The sequence below is a fragment of the Heteronotia binoei genome, chromosome 4 (genome assembly GCF_032191835.1).
Source record: "Heteronotia binoei isolate CCM8104 ecotype False Entrance Well chromosome 4, APGP_CSIRO_Hbin_v1, whole genome shotgun sequence".
Classification (NCBI taxonomy): domain Eukaryota; kingdom Metazoa; phylum Chordata; class Lepidosauria; order Squamata; family Gekkonidae; genus Heteronotia; species Heteronotia binoei.
Genome location: NC_083226.1, coordinates 61,196,460 through 61,215,930, shown reverse-complemented (window position 1 = coordinate 61,215,930; position 19,471 = coordinate 61,196,460). Strand labels below are relative to the sequence as shown.

General features: G+C 40.6%; 1 protein-coding gene across 6 annotated transcripts in view; it reads right to left on the bottom strand.

The window, feature by feature from the left end:
- Positions 1 to 19,471, bottom strand: part of LOC132570576 (histone-arginine methyltransferase CARM1-like) — a 98,354-nt gene that overhangs the window by 39,517 nt on the left and 39,366 nt on the right. For 4 of the 6 annotated variants that reach the window (XM_060237393.1, XM_060237398.1, XM_060237399.1 and 1 more), the window contains exons 3-6: positions 14,276 to 14,415; positions 13,991 to 14,095; positions 10,083 to 10,193; positions 1,158 to 1,335 (exon numbers count right to left, since the gene is read on the bottom strand). In XM_060237393.1, coding sequence (XP_060093376.1) covers positions 1,158 to 1,335; positions 10,083 to 10,193; positions 13,991 to 14,095; positions 14,276 to 14,415 — 534 coding nt within the window. The remainder of the gene's footprint in view (positions 1 to 1,157; positions 1,336 to 10,082; positions 10,194 to 13,990; positions 14,096 to 14,275; positions 14,416 to 19,471) is intronic. The other 2 variants (XM_060237397.1, XM_060237395.1) reach the window with 1 other exon arrangement.

Below are 19,471 nucleotides of genomic sequence, written 5' to 3'. Positions count from 1 at the left end.
AGTGGCGAGGGCGGGATATAAATCCAATAAAATAAAAAAATAAAATAAAATAGGAAATTATACATCTTCCTAATGAACAATTCTATGATTAACTAGAGGACAGTTTGAGATGGGAGAACCATTGTCTAGAGACAATGCTGTAACTGCAAAAAAAAAAAAAGTTTCAATCATAGACTGAAATCCCGAAATGCTTTACTCCCAAGCAGTCACTGAAATAATTATTCAACCAGTGCAAGTTGGTTCAAAACAACAGTTTTATAGTCCTTAGAACACTAGATTAAATGCTTTATAAAACAGGAATCAGTGAACTGCTTTATAAACAGAACACTCATTGCCCTGGGAAAATATCTACATTGTGCTAATGAGAAAAACAGACCTGACCTGCCAGGCAAATAAAGCAGGATTTTAATTTAGCGCACCAAAATTATAGACTATACCATTAAGAAAACAAGGCTAAAGTGACAAGACATTCCAAGCTGAAAGGACTAACACATTTGACATCGTTAGCTTATAGCAATATTTTCTAGGCACAGAGGACGACATGGCAGAAAATCTGACACCTTGAGTGGTCTTGTTGATTCTGCTGAGCCCAACTACTTCTTGCTTTAAGTTACATAGTTTCATTTTTTAAAAGCCATGTTATAAATGCTTATACATTCTCTGCAAAACACCCTAAACAGGTGTTCTGTAGAGGAAAACATTTCACTTCTAAACATACTATAAATGAGTTACATTTTTTTTCATCCTCCCATTCCCCCATTATCAGATGATTTACATGGAAGCCATCATGGAAAGACCAGACTAAGAGGTTTCCTATTAAGTCACAGATTAAGTACTCAGGTATCTGCCTTATGACTTGACTCCTCTATATGACATGTTCAAAATAAACTGCTATTTTGACACAAAGGCAGATGGAAGACTACTGGATGAGATGCTCTCTCACTTGCTGCTTGTCATGTTGGGCTTATAGTGAATGTACAAAGAAGCAACCAACATTTTATATGGTAGACGAAAGGTAGCTGGACATTTATTATTTTAATCATTTATTTAACAAAGGTGGTAGTATACATAAGAGTCCATGAACCACCACTTTGCAAATCCAGTTTGATGGACCCTTTTTCTTCAGTTTATCAATGCTGCAAAAAACATGGACTCACCATTTGACTTCAACCACTTTTTTGAGTGAAGGTAACTTTCCAGCATCCTCTCATTGAACAGCATATAACCCATTGGTTCAGAAACAATAACATCTACATTCTCAGGAAGAGAGATTTCCTCAATTTTTCCTGACAGAACATTGATTTTATCACCAAGATTGTTACTGCGCACTAGAATCTGTGGAGTTAGGAAACAGAAAAACAACAACAATAAAATTAATTAGTTTACATGTTCCTCGGTACATTGTGAAGGGGAATCACATAGGCAGATTTGGTAGAACTGTAGAAGTCTGCAACCACCATTTCTAAAGACTCTTTTGTAGTAAAGACTCCTCAGAAGAGGTTTTGTTAAATTCAGATTTATAAATAGACATATGTTCCAAGACATTGTGATAAGTCATAGGGGGGCTGCTACAGAACAGGAGCAAGCAGCCAGGCCTAGTTACGTCATGTCAGTCAAGTGGTATCAAGTCACCCAGAGGGTGCTGCCTGGCTTAGGGCAGGAAACCTCCAGTTGGAGGCTCAAGATCTCCTGGTATCACAATTGAACTCCAGACAACAATTCTTTCCCTTTGGAGAAAATAAGTGCCTTGGAGGGTGGACTCTATTACAATATATTCTGCTGGGGCCTATCCCCCCCTCAATGTCTGGCTTCTATAAACTCCAGCACAAAATCTCCAGGAAATTCCCAACCTGGAGTTGGCAACCCCAGTCAGGACTGGCCCCAAGGAGTTCTCCCTCAGAGACCAAAATAGGCCTGGAAAGGGCCTCCTCCCCCCATCTTTCACTGACAGAACCAAACTTGGTTGTGGGGTTGCCAGGCACAACTGAGAAAATAGCTAAGGACCTTGGGAGTGGAGCTGGGAGACTTTGGGGATAGAGCCAGAAGACTCTCCCATTCACTCACCCCCCGCAAATAAGTAAAAATACAGCAGTGCAGTTCCCCTGAATACAGTCTCAATTTCCTTAACCCCCAGCAGCTGGCTGCACTTCCACTAAATGAAAGTGAGCCCACACACTCACAAAGCAGCCAACATAAACACAGATTGCAAGCACACAGTTTTGTGATCTCAGTGGAGCAACTTGCTCACTGGAGCTGATGAATGTAACCTACTGCTGTATTTCAGCCAACTTCTTCAGACTAACAGGAAAACAAAAGCAGAGCAGTCCAGGGGATGGATTCTTCCTCCAAACAAACATAGGGACTCTGCTCGCTTCTCTTCCTGTTACACACTCACCAGGAAGACCCAGGTGGCTCTGCCTAGTTGCCCCGCTCATTCAGCTTTCCTCTTATCTCCCTTCCAAGTATTAACAACAGGATTTAAAGACACATTGTCAAAAACAGAGGCAATCTGCAGACTTCTACTAAGCCTGCCAAGATATAAAGGCACATGGTGGTTATTAGGGCAGGCAGGGAGGAGCCTGCAAAATAGGGGATACCTGGCTGAGACCCGAGGAATGGCAAGCCTATTTGGTTGGGTGGCAACAGGCACTGAGAGGAAAGTGAAGTCAGCTTCTTCAATGGCCCAATGTTAAACACGTGACTCCATATTCTCTATCTCTCTTTCCCCTTTTCTCTGCTTCTGTACCTAGAATAACATGTAATTGTTCTGCTTTCAAGGGATGCTATTTTTTTAGTCTCTGTCTCTCTCTGGCTGTTGGTTCCCCAGAGGAGGAGGGGAGAGGAGCCCTCAGCAAACTGAGGGAAGGCTTTCTGTGGCTGTTTCCTTCCTCCTTCTTCAGTCAGTTGAGGGAAGGCTTTATTTTCTCCTCTGTGAAGTAGTGCCAATCAAGGGAAGGCTTCTGTGGCAGATTTCCTCCTCCCTCTGGTCTGCCAATCAAGGGGAAACTTTCTTTCTTTCCTCTGTGAAGCAGTGCCTCAATTCTCAGTCAAAGGAATGCAACAGACCTTGAGTGGAGTTGATGGGCCAGTGGTTGATGGAGTACACACCAAAGCCAAAGGGGAGAGCTCCATTTTGCCAATACCACTACTCTTTTATTACAAAAAGGGGACGTATAGGTATGCTTTTTACTTAGATGAGGGTTTATTTAATGTTTATAATTTCAAATAACTTTATCTAAATTTTTTTTTAAAATCCTATTTACAACTGAAACAAGTGAAACAATCAGACAAGCTTCAGATAGACTGGTTTTGGGATGGAGATTAAAAGTTACCCTGGAAATAGTTTACCACTTCATATTTTGATTTGTTGCAGTCTCTAATAAAATAGTAAATTATTTTAGAGCAAAACTGATTTCATAGAGTGGCTGTATATAAGTTCTGCAAGTACTATGGCTGTCCTGAGCAGAGATTAGTGTAGGGAATTATCTGCTCAAAGAATCCCTGGGACTGATCCAACTTCAATGAACAGTTAAAAGCTAAGTATTGGTCTACTGCACAACACAGGTTCCTTAGAACTCCCATCCTTAGACTCCAAAATTATAAAGAAATCAAGAGATTCAAATTCAGAGATGCATGTGCGCATACATACACAATAATGAAAATCACAAATGTGATTAAAATGGCATAATAGAATATTGAATATACCATTAAATCAAAGGCCACTGCATGGTTCTAAAAGATTTCCTATAAAATCTGCTGATCAGATTTTATTCATTCTACAATTCAGTCACATTTTACCTTCACATCACTTGTGGGCCCAGCTCTGAGGAAGGGGGAAGGAGTACAGTAAGGTGGACCCACCAAACGAGTAATAAAGACAAACATGACTTAGTTGGAAAAGAACTGGCCACAACATTACTGACTAAAAAAAGAGCCCTGATGCACCATGGGCAAATGAATCCAGGACATCAGCCAACCTACCTGCCAGCTGATGTACAAACCATCCCCTCAGCCTGCCTGCAGGGGTGAGGGATGCCATGGGGTGACAGTCTGCAGGATTCTTCAAGGGCTCAAGCCACTACATGGTTTCCCCTGCCACTTGAAAGTGAGGACACTGTGACAGCCTCCAAGCTGAGCATGTCTCACCTCAAAATTCCCCCAAAGGTGAGAGGAAGCATGCAAGAAGGTCAAATTTCCTTTGAAATAGATCTGGGCCCATGCTGACACTATCAACACAGTTGTGACAATGAGAGCGAAGGAAAACAAGAACAAACCATAACAATGTGGAAAAACGGGAGGGCTGGGTGGGTGAAGCCACGAGACAGAGCGGCCAAACAGCACAGTGGGCTTCTTTTATTTCTCGACCCACAGACTCAAGAAAAGACTCCCTCTGTCAGGTCCACTGGCTGGACCATACCCCCCGGCCACGCTATGCCTCACCTGATTAGCCAGGCCAGAGAAAGAGGAAAGGGGAAGGCCATGCAGAAGTGGGAGCCTCCCCAGTTACAACCTGCAGCCTACTGTGCTGCCGGCAAGGCTGGAAACAGTGCTTTGCCTCCTGATCCCCACCCCAGACTCACAAACAGCATCCTGTGTAAGTTCAAGGTAAATGCTTTATGTCTTGACATATCTTGTTAGCTGTCTCAAGTCCCATTCAGGAATAGAGAACAGGGTAAAAATTTAATAGATAAATAAATAAATAAATGTCTTGAGATAAATGTCAAGCATAACAAGACAGATTAAACTCTGTACTGCATTACATTGATAATGAAGCAATGGGATCACATGGTCAGTTCTAAAGAAAGAAATCTGTTCAACAGACATTGGTTCAAAACACTCACATAGTTAAAAAAAAACCTACAATCCTAGTGGAGTGACTTGCTGAATCTGTTGCATAGACAATGTTACTATTTTCTTAGGATTAAAGATTGAGAAAGAATAATCAGATGGCAAAATACTGAGGTCAGAACAATACTGCTTTGTGCAGCGCTTCATAAAGCAGCTAGAAATTTGTTATTTAATCTGGCATGCATGTTGATACACATTCTAAAATGGTTAACAGCATGACTGCCAGATGGCCCACCCATACTCTGTGGTATCCTATTTTTTCTCATTCCCTTCATCTCTCCCTTTGCATTTCAGTTCAATATGAAACACTTTTGCTAATATACAACAGGTTATTTTTAAGGACTTAAACCCAAATCTAAAGGGAATCTTTTCAAAATTATTTTGAGGATTACCCAGCAACTGCTTTTTAAAAAATATCAACTGATTTTGATTAACAATGATTCTGCAGCTGTTTTTCTCTCAATTTTTAGAACATGGTATTGACAGTGTATAATGCATTGCACTATAATGTAAAGTTGGACATTTTATTGTTGTTCTCATAATTCTACTTCAGAAACCCGTCCCTATCAGATAAGTAACCAGATGGTTTATTAGGTTAACATATTGACAAATGAGAATGAATATGCAAGCAAGTGTCATTTAGGACTGTAGTTTCTCCATTTGTTACTCATACTTGAATTAACACATTGAAAATTAATGATAGATAAAAACATTGTATTATTCATTAAACAGGAGTGCTAGTCCAGTGCTGCAAACTAATGCCAATTTAGACATTCACATTTTCTCCATACAATGTGACTGGACCAACCTCAGGGATACATTTGTTGGAAGACATAATATGTGACCATTGACATCCATGGATACAGATTAAGTTTCCCAATAATAATTTTCTCAATTATGGAAACAAGTTTCTAATCTGCTGCGAGTGTAGGAATCACGTCACACATTACATTATCCACAGAATGCAATAGCTACATGGTTTCAAGCTTTTCTATAAGGGCTAGAAGGATACTTTATCTAGGATCTACAACAGCATTTCCATGGACAAAATGATTTCCACCTACACAGTGCAACTATCTTGCCTCCCCGCTCCATTCAAAGTCACAAATTCCCACGTTCTGGATTCAACAGAAGGGAGGAGTCAAGAAAGTCACACTCCATGCATGGAATTATTTCCAGTCATGGAAGTACTGATCCAAGCTATTTTTGATGTAGAAGATATTACATGAAAGAGAACAGTTAAAAGCTAATGAAGAGAGGGCAGAACTGCTAAATTCCTACTTTTCCTCAGTCTTCTCTTTTGAGGGGAACGGTGTTCAACATGGCAAAAAGAGAACATATAAGGAGGGTATGAAGTTCCAACCTAGGATCAGTGTAAGGGTAGTACATAAACACCTAGTTTCTTTAAATGAAACTAAATCCTCAGGGCCAGATGAATTGCATCCAAAGGTTCTAAAAGAGCTTGCAGATGTAATTTCTGAGCCTCTGGCTATTATTTTTGAAAATTCTTGGAGAACAGGAGAGGTGCCAGAAGATTGGAGGCAGGCGAATGTTGTCCCCATCTTCAAGAAGGGGAAAAAAGAGGATCTGGGTAACTACTGACCCATCAGCTTGATGTCTATAACTGGAAAAAATGTAGAACAAATCATCAAACATGATTTGTTCTAAAACAAACCCGGTCAAACATGGGTTTCTCAAGAACAAGTCATGTCAGACTAACCTAATCTTTTTTTTTGAGAAAATGACTACCTTGCTGGATCGGGGGAATGCTGTAGACATCATTTATCTTGATTTCAGTAAGGCTTCTGATAAGGTTCCACATACTATCCTTGTTGACAAGTTGGTAAAATGTGGTTTGGATTCTGTTACCATTAGGTGGATCTGTAACTGATTGACGTATCACACCCAAAGAGTGCTTGTGAATGGTTCCTCATCCTCTTGGAAAGGAGTGACAAGTGGAGGGCCTCAAGGATCTGTACTGGGACCTGCTTTGTTCAAAATCTTTATCAAAGATTTGGATGAAGGAATAGAGGGAATGTTTATTTTATTTGCAGATGATACTAAATTGGAAGGGGTTGCAAACACAGAAGATGACAGAAACAGGAAACAGGATGACCTTAACAGGCTGGAAAACTGGGCTAAAACCAATAAAATGAATTTTAACAGGGATAAATGTAAAGTTCTGCATTTAAGTAGGAAAAATCCAATGCATGGTTATAGAATGGGGGAGACTTGTCTTAGCAGTAGTATGTGTGAAAAGGATCCAGGGGTCTTAGTGGATCATACACTGAACATGAGTCAACAGTGTGATGCAGGGGCTAAAAAGGCAAATGCAATCTTGGGCTGTATCAACAGAAGTATAGTGTCCAGATCATGTGATGTGATGGTATCGCTTTACTGTGCTCTGGTAAGACCTCATCTGGAGTATTGTGTTCAGCACCACATTTTAAGAAGGATATAGACAAGCTAGAATGGGTCCAGAGCAGGGCGACGAAGATGGTGAGGGGTCTGGAGACCAAGTCCTATGAGGAAAGGTTGAAGCAGCTGGGGATGTTTAGCCTGGAGAGGAGGCGGCTGAGAGGTGATATAATCACCATCTTCAAGTACTTGAAGGGCTGTCATATAGAGGATGGTGTGGAATTGTTTTCTGTGGCCCTGGAAGGTAGGACCAGAGCCAATGGGTTGAAATTAAATCAAAAGAGTTTCCGGCTCAACATTAGGAAGAACTTCCTGACCATTAGAAGGATTTCTCAGTGGAACAGGCTTTCTCGGGAGGTGGTGGGCTCTCCTTCCTTGGAGGATTTAAACAGAGGCTAGATTGCCATCTGACAGCAATGAAGATCCTGTGAATTTAGGGGGAGGTGTTTGTGAGTTTCCTGCATTGTGTGGGGGGGATGACCCTAGAGGTCCCTTTGAATTCTATGATTCTAAGACACTGTGACATAAATATTTAGAGTTAAAATTAAAGTGTTGTACCAGAAACGTCTGATAGAGTAAGGAATAGTATAAAACTAGTAACTTAGTTTCCCTACCCTCAGCTCTATCCCTTTGATAATGAGCATTTTATTCATTAAATATGAGCTCTCCCACAAAAATACATAAGCATTTTTGCAAACAACTGGTCTTCTCCTTGAGTCCTTCGCAAAAGACATGTTTTGGCAGAAGCTCTCTTTCCCAGCTTCATATGCCAGACATGCATATATTCCTTAAGGGCTAATTTTTTATTTCCAATGAGCCTGTCACTAGCAGATCTCTTTCCTACAACTTTTCTTCATGCAGAGTTGCTCCCATATCCTGTTTGTTCAAGTGCTCTCCATAAACTCCCTTCAGTCTAAAGCCATTCTTCTGTTTCTAGTCTTTATACAAATAGCTGAAACAGTAATCCCAAATATGTATTTATTTGAAGCATCCCAGTGATTTCACTAAAGCATGATTCAAACTAAATTTAGGATCACAGCAGGGCTCTGTTTGATTTTCAGATCTGTATAAGTTATCCACTCCAGTTTTATTCTTGTTACAGTTTGGCTACATACAACAGCAACATGAACTATACTTACTGCATATACTGAGATTTCAACAGGCTTAAATCTGTAATATTACTCCAAAAACTTATGATATGAATCTGAATTTCTCTAAACTGTAGAAAAGCCTGTGTTTCATTCCACTGCTGGATAAAAACAGACTCGTACAAAGAAAACTTGGCACACTGAACTAGCTAGACAAACCAGCTGGCCGTTTATAATTTTCTGCATTCAACTGAGCAATGTTTGCCGTATACCTACTTTGTCATTTTGCAGGCTACACTATCACAAGGACAACACTACATATCACAATCCAAACTACATTTGGGCACTATTGTAGCTGCATGGATCCAAATAGCCAAAATATTCAGACAGTCAGACTTTATTCTGAAAGGGTTACCTCTTCAGAGCTGCATTTTCTTGTAAGAAGAAGTGAATGCAGATAGTAACAAGATAATTTTCAACTTTCCCAATTCCTGAAAGTTTCAGTTCCTCCAATTTCTTGAGGGACTTTTCAGCCTTCCTGACCGGCCTTTTTGTCTAGTACCGTATTTGTCACAGTTGTGTGGTAGGTAAAGTTTGTCCTTTTACCAGGGCTTTCGGTGATACCATTTGCTGAGGTTATATTCTTTCATGCTCTATAATCAATGTATCTAATTCTTAACACAGCCAAATCTGTGTATACTTAAATAAAGAGCCTGGAGTCATGAACAGACAAGACAGATCTCTCCACAAGCCAGAAAAAAGCTCCAAGTTTGCAGAATAATCTGAATTAAAAACAAAAAACAAATTAAAGGGGGTAACCCCCTCCCAATAGTAGAAAGAACTCCTGTAGCTTTAAGAAATCCACAGTCAACAATATGAGGTTATTAGTTTCTGTCAGTGAGAGGTGGTGAGGAGCAGGGCCCTTTCCAGGGTAGTTTTGGCCTTTGAGGGGGGGATTCATCAGTGTCAGACCTGCCAGATGTGATAGGAATGCTGATGGCTACTGTTCAACAGCAGCCACCTCACAAAAGCTAGTGTGGTGTACTGCTTAGAGTTTCAAACTAGGATACAGGACACCCAATTGTCTTGTCAAGTCCTATTGCACCTGATCTTCAGAAAGCTAAGGCTCCAGTGGGTTCAGATATGGCAACATATCATAGATACAGATGAGCAGACTTAAAATAGATTAATACTTTGAACTCTAATGAGAAATCAAACGTAATTTTAAAATTTTGTGGCTCTTGCTACAGCATTAATAATACTTTCAGCCTCAATGGGGTTATACAAGGGTGTCTCATGTTTTGAAAAACAACATGCCGCTCTTCATAAGACTGTGGGCAACTGCTAAGGGAGGTAAATAATATCTACAGCTGAACATTTCCCATGCTGTATGAAAAGTGTTTCTCTCAAAAGGACAATGCTGTGGATGAACCTTGCTGAGGACAGAAACAGAACTGCTGGACTGTAGTACTTAAGAGGAAGCAAATCGCACTCAAAATAAACATAACTTCCATTTAATGTAGGGATTCAGGGTGTTTACCAGCTCCAAGACAACCTTCGGAGTGCTTATTGAGGGCTGGGATGCAAGTTCTTGTGTAGAAGCAGCACATGATAACAACCTAAGTTTTCTAGCTCTTTGAAGACTCTGTCATGAATTCCTTGCTTCTGTGGCACCTAGCAAAGAATACCAAACAAATTCAGAAACTGGCTCAAATCAAACACACTTACCTCTGCATATTTGACCACAGAGCTAGCTTCAACAGCGTAGACTTTTCTAGCTCCAGCTTGCACAGCAAAAAATGAAAGGATTCCTGATCCACAGCCAACATCTAAGACCACCTTGAAACAAAAGAAGGGTGGGGGGAGTATGCCACTTTGTAAAGTGCTGTTTATGTTCCAAGATTTTATCGGTGCATTCAGAAGGTATAAGCAGCACTCAACGGATGCTGCCAAATGTCTATAGATTCTTTTGTGAAGCATATCATTAGAAAGAAATTTTGACTATGCCTATGTTTCTTCATTACACTTTCAAAGCAACATGTCAGCATTGAATTCACACTGATAGAAAAAAAAACAAGGGAACAACTATGGTATCAGATTTTCTATGAGTGCTTCTTCATAGCTGACAGAGATGGCAAAACAAAGGACACATTGTAATAAAATAATCTTGCAGAATGGTATGCATCTGGAAATGTACAACTTAACCATAATTTACTCTTACAAGACACTTAGTGGTTTCTTCATTCTCTATGATTCACCTCACACAGTGCCATAGCTGAGAATCAGCAGCAGCAAGAGCAAATAGTTTGATTATTATAATGATTAAAAACCCTCTGATTTATTTGAAAAGTTCACAGTCTGGTTTGCATCATCATAGATTCCCTAACATGGTATAGAACAAGGTTAAACACACACTTGGTCTTAATAATAAATATCTGCACTTACTACACAGGAGTCTCCCATCCGTCTCTTTAAACATTACAGAGTTCTTGCGTTTGTTCAGTAAAGACACAAGGACTTTGAAGCAGACACTCAAAGAGACCTATGTGTCTCCCAGACTCAAGCATGTCCATTTCTTTTTGCAAGCTGTGAGCAGAAGCAGTTACGGGAAGTGTTTTCTTGTGTATTGTTTTCTCCTCCTTAAGCTACCTGATAGAACTGTTACTTGTTCCATTTGAAGAATCATATTACTTCCATGGTTCCAAAAACATTTTGCAGTGGAACCTTTATGGCCTCACAATGCAAACTTATAAACCTTACTAGTCTGCATTCATGCTATGTGGTTCTGGAAAGTCAAAATGTTCCAGTATGCTATTTTCAATATAAACAGACAGCAGTATTGAGTGAGCACCTCTGCTTTTCACAAGCAGAGTTGTTCAGTTTGCTCAAAACCAAACTTTAAGTGCAGCATCTAACCTTGAGAAATAAAGAGACTTCTCCACAAGCACAAGAAAACCACTGTTACCCAGGAAACCATGAAGGTGCTCAGTACTCTTCAAATGTGCTTTCTATCAAAACTGGTTCTAAAGTCTAATGAAAGAAGCCCTGTGTTGTATAGCCACTGTTCCCACTATAATCAGTCTGATTTCATTACATGGGATACAGTGAATTGTAAGGGTTACAAATATTGCCCTGCTACTTTACATTGTCTGTAATGATCCCTTTGAGCCAAACTGTCTTCAAGGTTATTTCCAATTCCTCATATAGAGCTAAGCTCCCTTTTAATTTGCTGAAGATAAGCTTTCAAAGTGTCAATTTAAATTACATCATGTTAGCTATGTACTGAGTCACACTCTATGCCTAAAGGAGCTAACTTCACAAAATAACTGACAGCAGATGCTGATTTTTTTTTTAAAGAATAAGATTTAAAAGGGTGGGAATTAATCAGGTAATTTCCCCCCCAATAAAACAGAGGATTGGTAGGCTTCTCTTGTTCTACTAAAGACCACTTTATCTAGGACCATTTGAAGTCATCACATACTGAGTCAATTCATTGATACAGCTAATCTAGTATTGTCGTCTCCAAATGACAACTCCTCTCTAAAACTCTGCTACCTGTGATTCTTTAAATCAAGGTACTGGAGACTGAGACTGGGACCTGGAATTGCCAGCTGCCAGCAGAAAAATGCCCTGTCTTTTCAATAAAAATTTAATGGGATGTTATACACCTACATGTATTGAAAAGTTTCAGCTGCTCCTTTTCACACATTAAGCCTCTATTAAAGGGACAGCATTATGCATTCAAAGTAGGTGTAGCAGTCTTTCTCTGAGGTGATCAAAGAATATCAATCAAGTAATAAATTTAATACTGTTAAAGAAAAAGCATTTTCTTCTATTTAGAGTTATTACATTGATGTTGAGGATGGAATAAAATAGGTAAAATTATCATTTTTAAAGTGAATCAATACTAAGAGACAAAGCAGATATTTAACCACAGAATTGGTCTAATAATTTAGAAAGAAAGGGGTAAGAACTGTGGTTGCAAATTTTGGATTAGAAAATTCCTGGAGATTTAGAGATGGAGCCTGGGGAGTGTAGTGTTAGGGAGTGGAGGAACTTCAGCAGGGTCTAATGCCATAGAGTTCACCCTCCAAGGAGGCCATTTTCTCCAGGGAAACTGATCTCTGTTGTCTGTAGATCAGTTGTAATTCTGGGACATCTCAAGGCTCCATCTAGAGGTTGGAAAACCAGTAAGGAGTCAATTGTCAAAGCAAGAGAGGCACATGTATAAGGAATACACTAAACTAATGCAAACACAACTGAAAGAATCCACATGTACAGCACATTCAGTTTGATGTACCATACAAGAACTGAAATTAAATCATCACACACATATTAATCAAGTTATCACATTAATATGTCTACTTGTTCAAAAATATGTTTCTATATAATGGATTTTCTGGTATGATATCATGGGACACGTAACTAATAAGAGAACACCAAATGGCTACAATTTTTCTTCATATTATCAGGAAAAAGATTTAAAGAGTTTGATTAAATTTTACTTGAAATATTGATTTCATCTACTTTTTATTTTATTTTAGTTGATTTTTATTCTTCCCTACCTCACAAGTAGGCTCAGAGGAGAGTACAACAAATTTAAACAGTTAAAAACAATGAAATACAATGAAACAATTAAAATCACTAAAACTCAGGGTGGAAGACATATTAATCAAATTTCTTACAGTTATAAGCTGGAACCGATGATTCGTCAATAGGCCTGGCAAGAGATGGAACAGTGTGGCAAGGGAGGCCAGGTTCAGTTTACTCTGGACGTCCAATGCCACATTCAACGGCCTGGCAAAACACCTCCATTTTACAGGCCCTAAGAAAGGTAACAAATCTGATAGGGCCCTGATCTCTAACAGGAGCATATTCCATCAGGCCCTGGCCCTAGTCGAGGCAAGGTGGATATCCCTCGGGTCAGGGACAACTAGCAGATGTTGACTGACCAAACTTAAGGGCCTTCAGGGCAAGTATTGGGAGAGGTGGTCTCTCAGATATGTCAGTCCCAGGCTGTGCAAGGCTTTAAATGTCAATACTAGGCTTTAAGGCTTTAAATGTCAATACTTCCTAAAATCCGGTGAAACCCTAATATACATAGGCACACACATGTGAAAGCATTCAAGTAGATGCAAAAATTACATTTGCTTTAAAATATTTGATCAACAATATGCTACAAGAAGAAAGATTATGCTTGTCCCAGAATGTGGGCAACTGAAGTGTTTAAGAACATGATTCTAAAGCCAGCTTGAAGATGATGTCTTGGATGTTCAGAACTAAGAAGCCCATGCCTGCAAGTTTGAACCACTTTATGACCCAGGTGTCAAGTGCACTGGTATGTAAATACTACAGATGTCTAGACTGGCTAAGGGAATAAATATGTTTAAATGTTACAGCAGCCACACAGAGCATCAGTATGCAGAACAGCTTTCTAGCAGCACCACACATGGGAGACACCATAATTAAGTCCTGCTATTCTAGCATGTAAATATTTAGAATAAAGTGCACCAAAAGCTCTATCAGCTTTACATCAGAAGATGTGACATTATACCCTCAATGCAACAACATAATAGTCAGGCAGATAGGCCAGTGCAAATATTTGGACTTGAGCTGCCAGGTGCCTAACAGCTTACCTTGTCTTTAAAATCTATGTGGTTCTGTAGTATTGCTCTGTGATACGTGGCTGTCCTTACAAAATCTTGCATCATATTCTGTTGTTGGGACAGGCAGCCATAAAACTATAAAGGAAATAAGGGGGGTGGGTGGGGAGAAAGGGAGGAAAATGTGTAAAAGTTTGCTTTCTACAATCTGCCTGCGGCACTACACAAAAGGGTAAAAGCTTAATGGTAAAACCCCAAGCCAGCATTCCAAGAGGCCTGATCAGGAAGTGCAGTAAAACTGGGAAATATTGAATTTACCTCTGATAGGATTGTGATGCAATGGACTGCTACCTGAAAATATTGAGCTGCAGAGGCTTCTTCTGTTCTCTGATTGAACACAGAGTGCTCCTTCTTTTGATTCCTGCAGTTCTTGAGTGCATTTGAAAACAAGCTATATTCTGAAACAGAAACAAAAGAACTAAAATGATAGCAATTTAGTGCAAAGTAGGCAACACAAATTCACAGCAGGTGTGACTCAGGCAACTAAAAGAAATGGATTGTGCTGTATGAAATTGCCAACAGCAATTACCTATATTAAAAAAACAACAACAGTTAACTATCAGGTTGTAACTGGAGGCAATGACATAGAAGGTAACTGAATGAGCCATTCCAAATACAATGCAAACGATAACACAAAATATCTTATGTAACCAACCTTCCAATATTTAGATTTATTCGGTGTTGATTAACCTATCTGTTCTTTTTCTTCAAATAGTATTACTCATCAGGGTGATGCACTTTTAAGGAAAGGACAGAATTGTTAATTTCTGCAAAAGGTCTTCCTGCTCTAGATTTTGTTACTAGATGTTTCCCTTAACTAGTGAAGGTACATAAAATTACTGCAACAGTGCTAGGGAAAAAAGCTGTTCAGTCACAGCAAGTGGTTTTAAGATTGCGAGCTGGAGCTCTAGGCATGGTTCCTTTGGGGCACTACTGCTGTTTTTGTAAAAGTTTTACACACCTATATGTCAGGTTGTTTACTTCTTGCTCAATTTCTATTTTTATAAACAAATGGCATTTTGTGATACCTGTCTCTAACAGTCCTATGCAAAGCTACTCTATTCAAAGCAAATTGTGCACAGGATTGTAATGTAATACTTTCACTCCAAAGTGAACAGTTCTGGTAGAAGTCTGCCTCAAGTCTTCTCACTGCCTTTGTTACCCCACCTATATGCCCTGTTCATTCACATGCTTTGTGAAGGGCAAAGCCAGGCTGCACACTTGGCACCAGTGACACTGCTGTATTCTGGAAACTCTGTGCCAGGCTAGCACACAAAATGGAGTCTGACAGCACTTTGGTCAACCTGCCTCAGCTTCAAACATGTTGTGATACCATGGCTTAGCACATACAAGCCTTTAGCAATCCAGATAAGTATGCCTCCATCCCTTTGCCTCTGGCTAAGACATGGTTCCCTGGCTTGGGAGAAAGCAGACATCTAGCTAATCTAATCATGCTCTCAGCTGCCAGGAAATGCATATACTAAGAAAAGCCTCTCCACTTGAATTTCTGTCCTCTCATCTACTCTTGTACTTGTACCTACTCATCTACTCAATATCACCTCTGTCAATAACTTACCAATATTTCCTGACCTAATCTCAAATTTCAATTTCTGATTCCCCCTGCCTTCATCCTGAAACTTCCTGCCTCCACCCAACTAATCTTATCACCCAACCCATCTTCCATTCTTCTCTCACCACCTTTCTGGAAATGCGCTATCAGCACCTAGTAGTTATATCTAAACACATCACCGTGGCTTCCTGAGGCCCTTTGTTGGTCTCCATCACACCGCCACCTGCTCAATTTTGCATATATTGTTTTACTATTCCATAATCTAATCATACATTGTTCTAAGTAATATCCTGACCACCTATGCCTCAGGATATGTTTTTGCCTATTTTAGAAGGCATTCTGGACATGTTCACTGTGTCCTGTCTTGGCACCTTCAGACTCACACCCCCAAATTCTGTTTGGGTACCTCCACCATAGAACACTGGCCATTCTACTGTTCTTCTTTGTGGCAAAGTAGGGGTCCAAAGTAGGAAGGAGAAATTGCCACTCTTAGTTCTCCAAACAGAAGTGCCACCAATATATATATATTCAAATGACTGGGTGGGACAGCCAAAGAAAACAATGGGCTGCTCAACTAAGAACAATATAAAGATAAATCCTGTGAGGGAGAGAGAAATTGTCATACATGCATTTTGTCATATAGGTGACCAAATAACACTGGGCCAGAGCTAAGAATTGCAACTCAATCTAACCTATCTCACAGATTTGTGGAAAGTATAAAATGAGGAGACATTATTTACATTGGCCCAAGTACCCTAGAAAAAGGATTAAATAAAATCTAATAAATAAGGAGTTTTGAATTAAACAGTATTTTTGTTAGGTGGAAAATACTACCGAAGTAGTAGGTGGGCTGTACATTCATTGGTTGAACTGCTCTGAATGGATGAACATTGTCTTCAAAAGACAAGTGTTTAGCTATTAGACATTAAATTTTATGGCCTCCTTGATATTATTCAGATGTTGCACACATGTTCTACAGGAAAAAGAGAATGCTATTGATGATTTATGGTTGTCTAAATGCTACAAGTGAGAAGGCCAAGAATAGCACTGTTCTGCATGAATAGAGGCTAGCTGTAGATATATATGTCATCATAAAGACATTATAAAGAGGAAACAGGACTCCAAAATTTAAAACCCCCCTCAAACCATACAAAAATTCAGTTTACGCCAGTTTATAAATGTAAACCATTGGAGATTTTTAGAATGCTTCTCTTCACAGATCCCTTTTCCACATTTTTTCACAATTGAAAATCAAAGATGAAAGTGCCTTACTCTAATCTTACTCTAATCTACATTAGTTCCTTTTTTAAAATAAGGTTAGCATATTGGGATATGTCAAACTAAACAAAGCCCACCAGCCATGTGTTGTGTCTAGGGTTGCCAAGTCCAATTCAAGAAATATCTGGGGACTTTGGGGGTGGAGCCAGGAGACTTTGGGGGTGGAGCCAGGAGACATTAGGGTGAAGCCAAGAGCAAGGGTGTGACGAGCATAACTGAACTTCAAGGGAGTTCTGGCCATCACATTTAAAGGGACAGAACACCTTTTTAAATGCCTTCCTTCCATAGGAAATAATGAAATAAGGATAGCGGCACCTTCTTTGGGGGCTCATAGAATTGGACCTCCTGATCCAATCTTTTTGAAACTTGGGAGGTATTTTGGGAAGAGGCACTAGATGCTATACTGAAAATTTGGTGCCTCTATCTCAAAAACAGCCCCCCCAGAGCCCCCGATACCCGTGGATCAATTCCCCATCATTCCCTATGGGACTCGTTGGTGGAGGTGCATGATGGCTGTGGGGGTGGGGCTTTCCCCACCGGCTAGCTGGCTGGGGGAGGGGAGAAGCCTGTAAAACCGGGGGATCCCCCTCTGGGACCTGGGGATTGGGAAGCCTAGTTATGTCACATCTAATTTCTGACAGTGCTTTTCTCCACTTTGTTTTTAGAGCCCTAGACTGTCCACAAGGTTAATCTGGAGATTGTATGTGGCTAGTGGCTCAAGTAACCTTATTGAAACACAAGTGGTACAGGCCTGCTCAAAATATTGTCAATGACTGCTTATGTCTTTTCTATTTTGTTGATATCAAAGTTGAAGCAGAAGACAGCAGGCCCTCTATACGGCTGCTGCTGAATACAGCAGTCCCTAAAGACTCTCCCTTCCTTTTTTCCATAAAGTTTAGTACATTAAAATCTAGTACACATTACAAGGGAGAGAGAGACTGCAGGGTGGATACAAAGCTTCTGTTTTTAATAGTTTTATTAGGAGTTCTAGTCCTGTAAGAAACTTAGAGTGATTGCCCACCAGCATTTGCTCCGCCCCCACTCTTCTCTCTGCACCAGCTCAAGTGGTGGATTCCCCACTAGTTGCTCCACAGGTGCCTCTCACATCTTGGCTTTTCCCTATTACCACTGCAGCAACAGGATGTTGGTTTTTTGGAGTTCCAGCTGCCACGACAAGAATCAGAAGTAGCCCTGAAGCAAGAGGCGCTGTGGAGTGACTGGTGGGGAATCGATGGCTTGCGCCGATGCAAGAAGTGTGGTGGCGGAACAAATGCCGGTGAGGAATCACTCTGAAACTGCCAATCTTAAGATCTTTTAAACATGTACCAAAATTTCATTTATATTACACGCTCTGGTGTTGTGAAGCCTCTTGAAATCCTTAATTACCTTTAAGGCAAAAATGCAGCTAAAGCAAAAGATTAGTGACGAGATCCAAACTATTTAGTCCAGTTGTCTGGTTCCAACATATTGTATAGTTTGGTGGTTTTAAACTTCAGTTTGGCTTTGAATAGTATTTAAAGTTAAGTGTCTGGAGTATCGGTCAGTGTGGAACATGGCATATGAAGGCTGCATGGCCAATATTCTATATTAGGACAGGTTACATGTCTGAAGACAGAGCAATGGCGGACTTTCATAACTGAGTGAAACCCTGACATGATCAGAAAGAATTTGCTACAAACCTTGTTTCACGTTTGAAACCTGTCTACTTTGTCTTAGATCCAGTTCTTTTCCAGTAGAATAAACACACAGCATACAATCCAAAGAAGCCCTTTCACAAGTGATAGACACTTCTGCCTGTTCAAAGAGAACCTGTGAGTCCTTCTTCAAATAGGGACTCTGTGCAAACCAATATTGCCAACTCAATAAAATGCCCAGTATTTCTGTATCAGATTTGGATTTGCAATGTCCAATGTTGAAATTATTTACAATTTGATATTTTCCCTCTCAACAACATTAGAATTGTGTCAGGGAGTCAGCAGGAGCAGTTAGGGAGGAGGGAGCATGCCCCAGAGGGTCCATAGTATATACTACATTATTTTCTGTGGGCGGAACACCCAGTACTGGCCCTAGGGTGTGTGGTGCCCCAGGCAGGCTCCCTGCCTGCTGCCCCCTGCCCCCTCCCTCCCTCTGCAGTGTCGCAATGCAGCACTGCACTCCATAGCCCCCTCCCACTGCCTTGATTGATCAGCGGAGTGCGCCACAACGAAGCTTAGCCCTACCAGCTTCAACACGCCTGGCATCAGATTGTTCTTTGAAGAGAGTGCTGGAGGAGGCTTCTCCCCCTTCCTTTCCAGAACCAGAAGTGAGGGGGGAGTGAAGCCTCCTCCAGTGCTCTCTTCAAAGAACAATCTGATGCTGGCCACATTGAAGCCAGAAGGGAAAAGCCTTGTTGCGGCGCACTCTTCTGTTCACTCGGGGAGGGGGGCAGGTGGAGCATGGCACTGAATTGCGGAAAGGAAGGGAGGGGGCGGGCAGTAGTGGTGGCAGCAGCGGTGGGGAGAAAAGGCAAATTTAGGCGTTTGTCTTGGGCACCAGGAGGGGGGAGCCCAAGTTGCCGCCCCCTCCCAGCACCCTAGGCAATTGCCTAGTTTGCCTAGTGGGCGAGC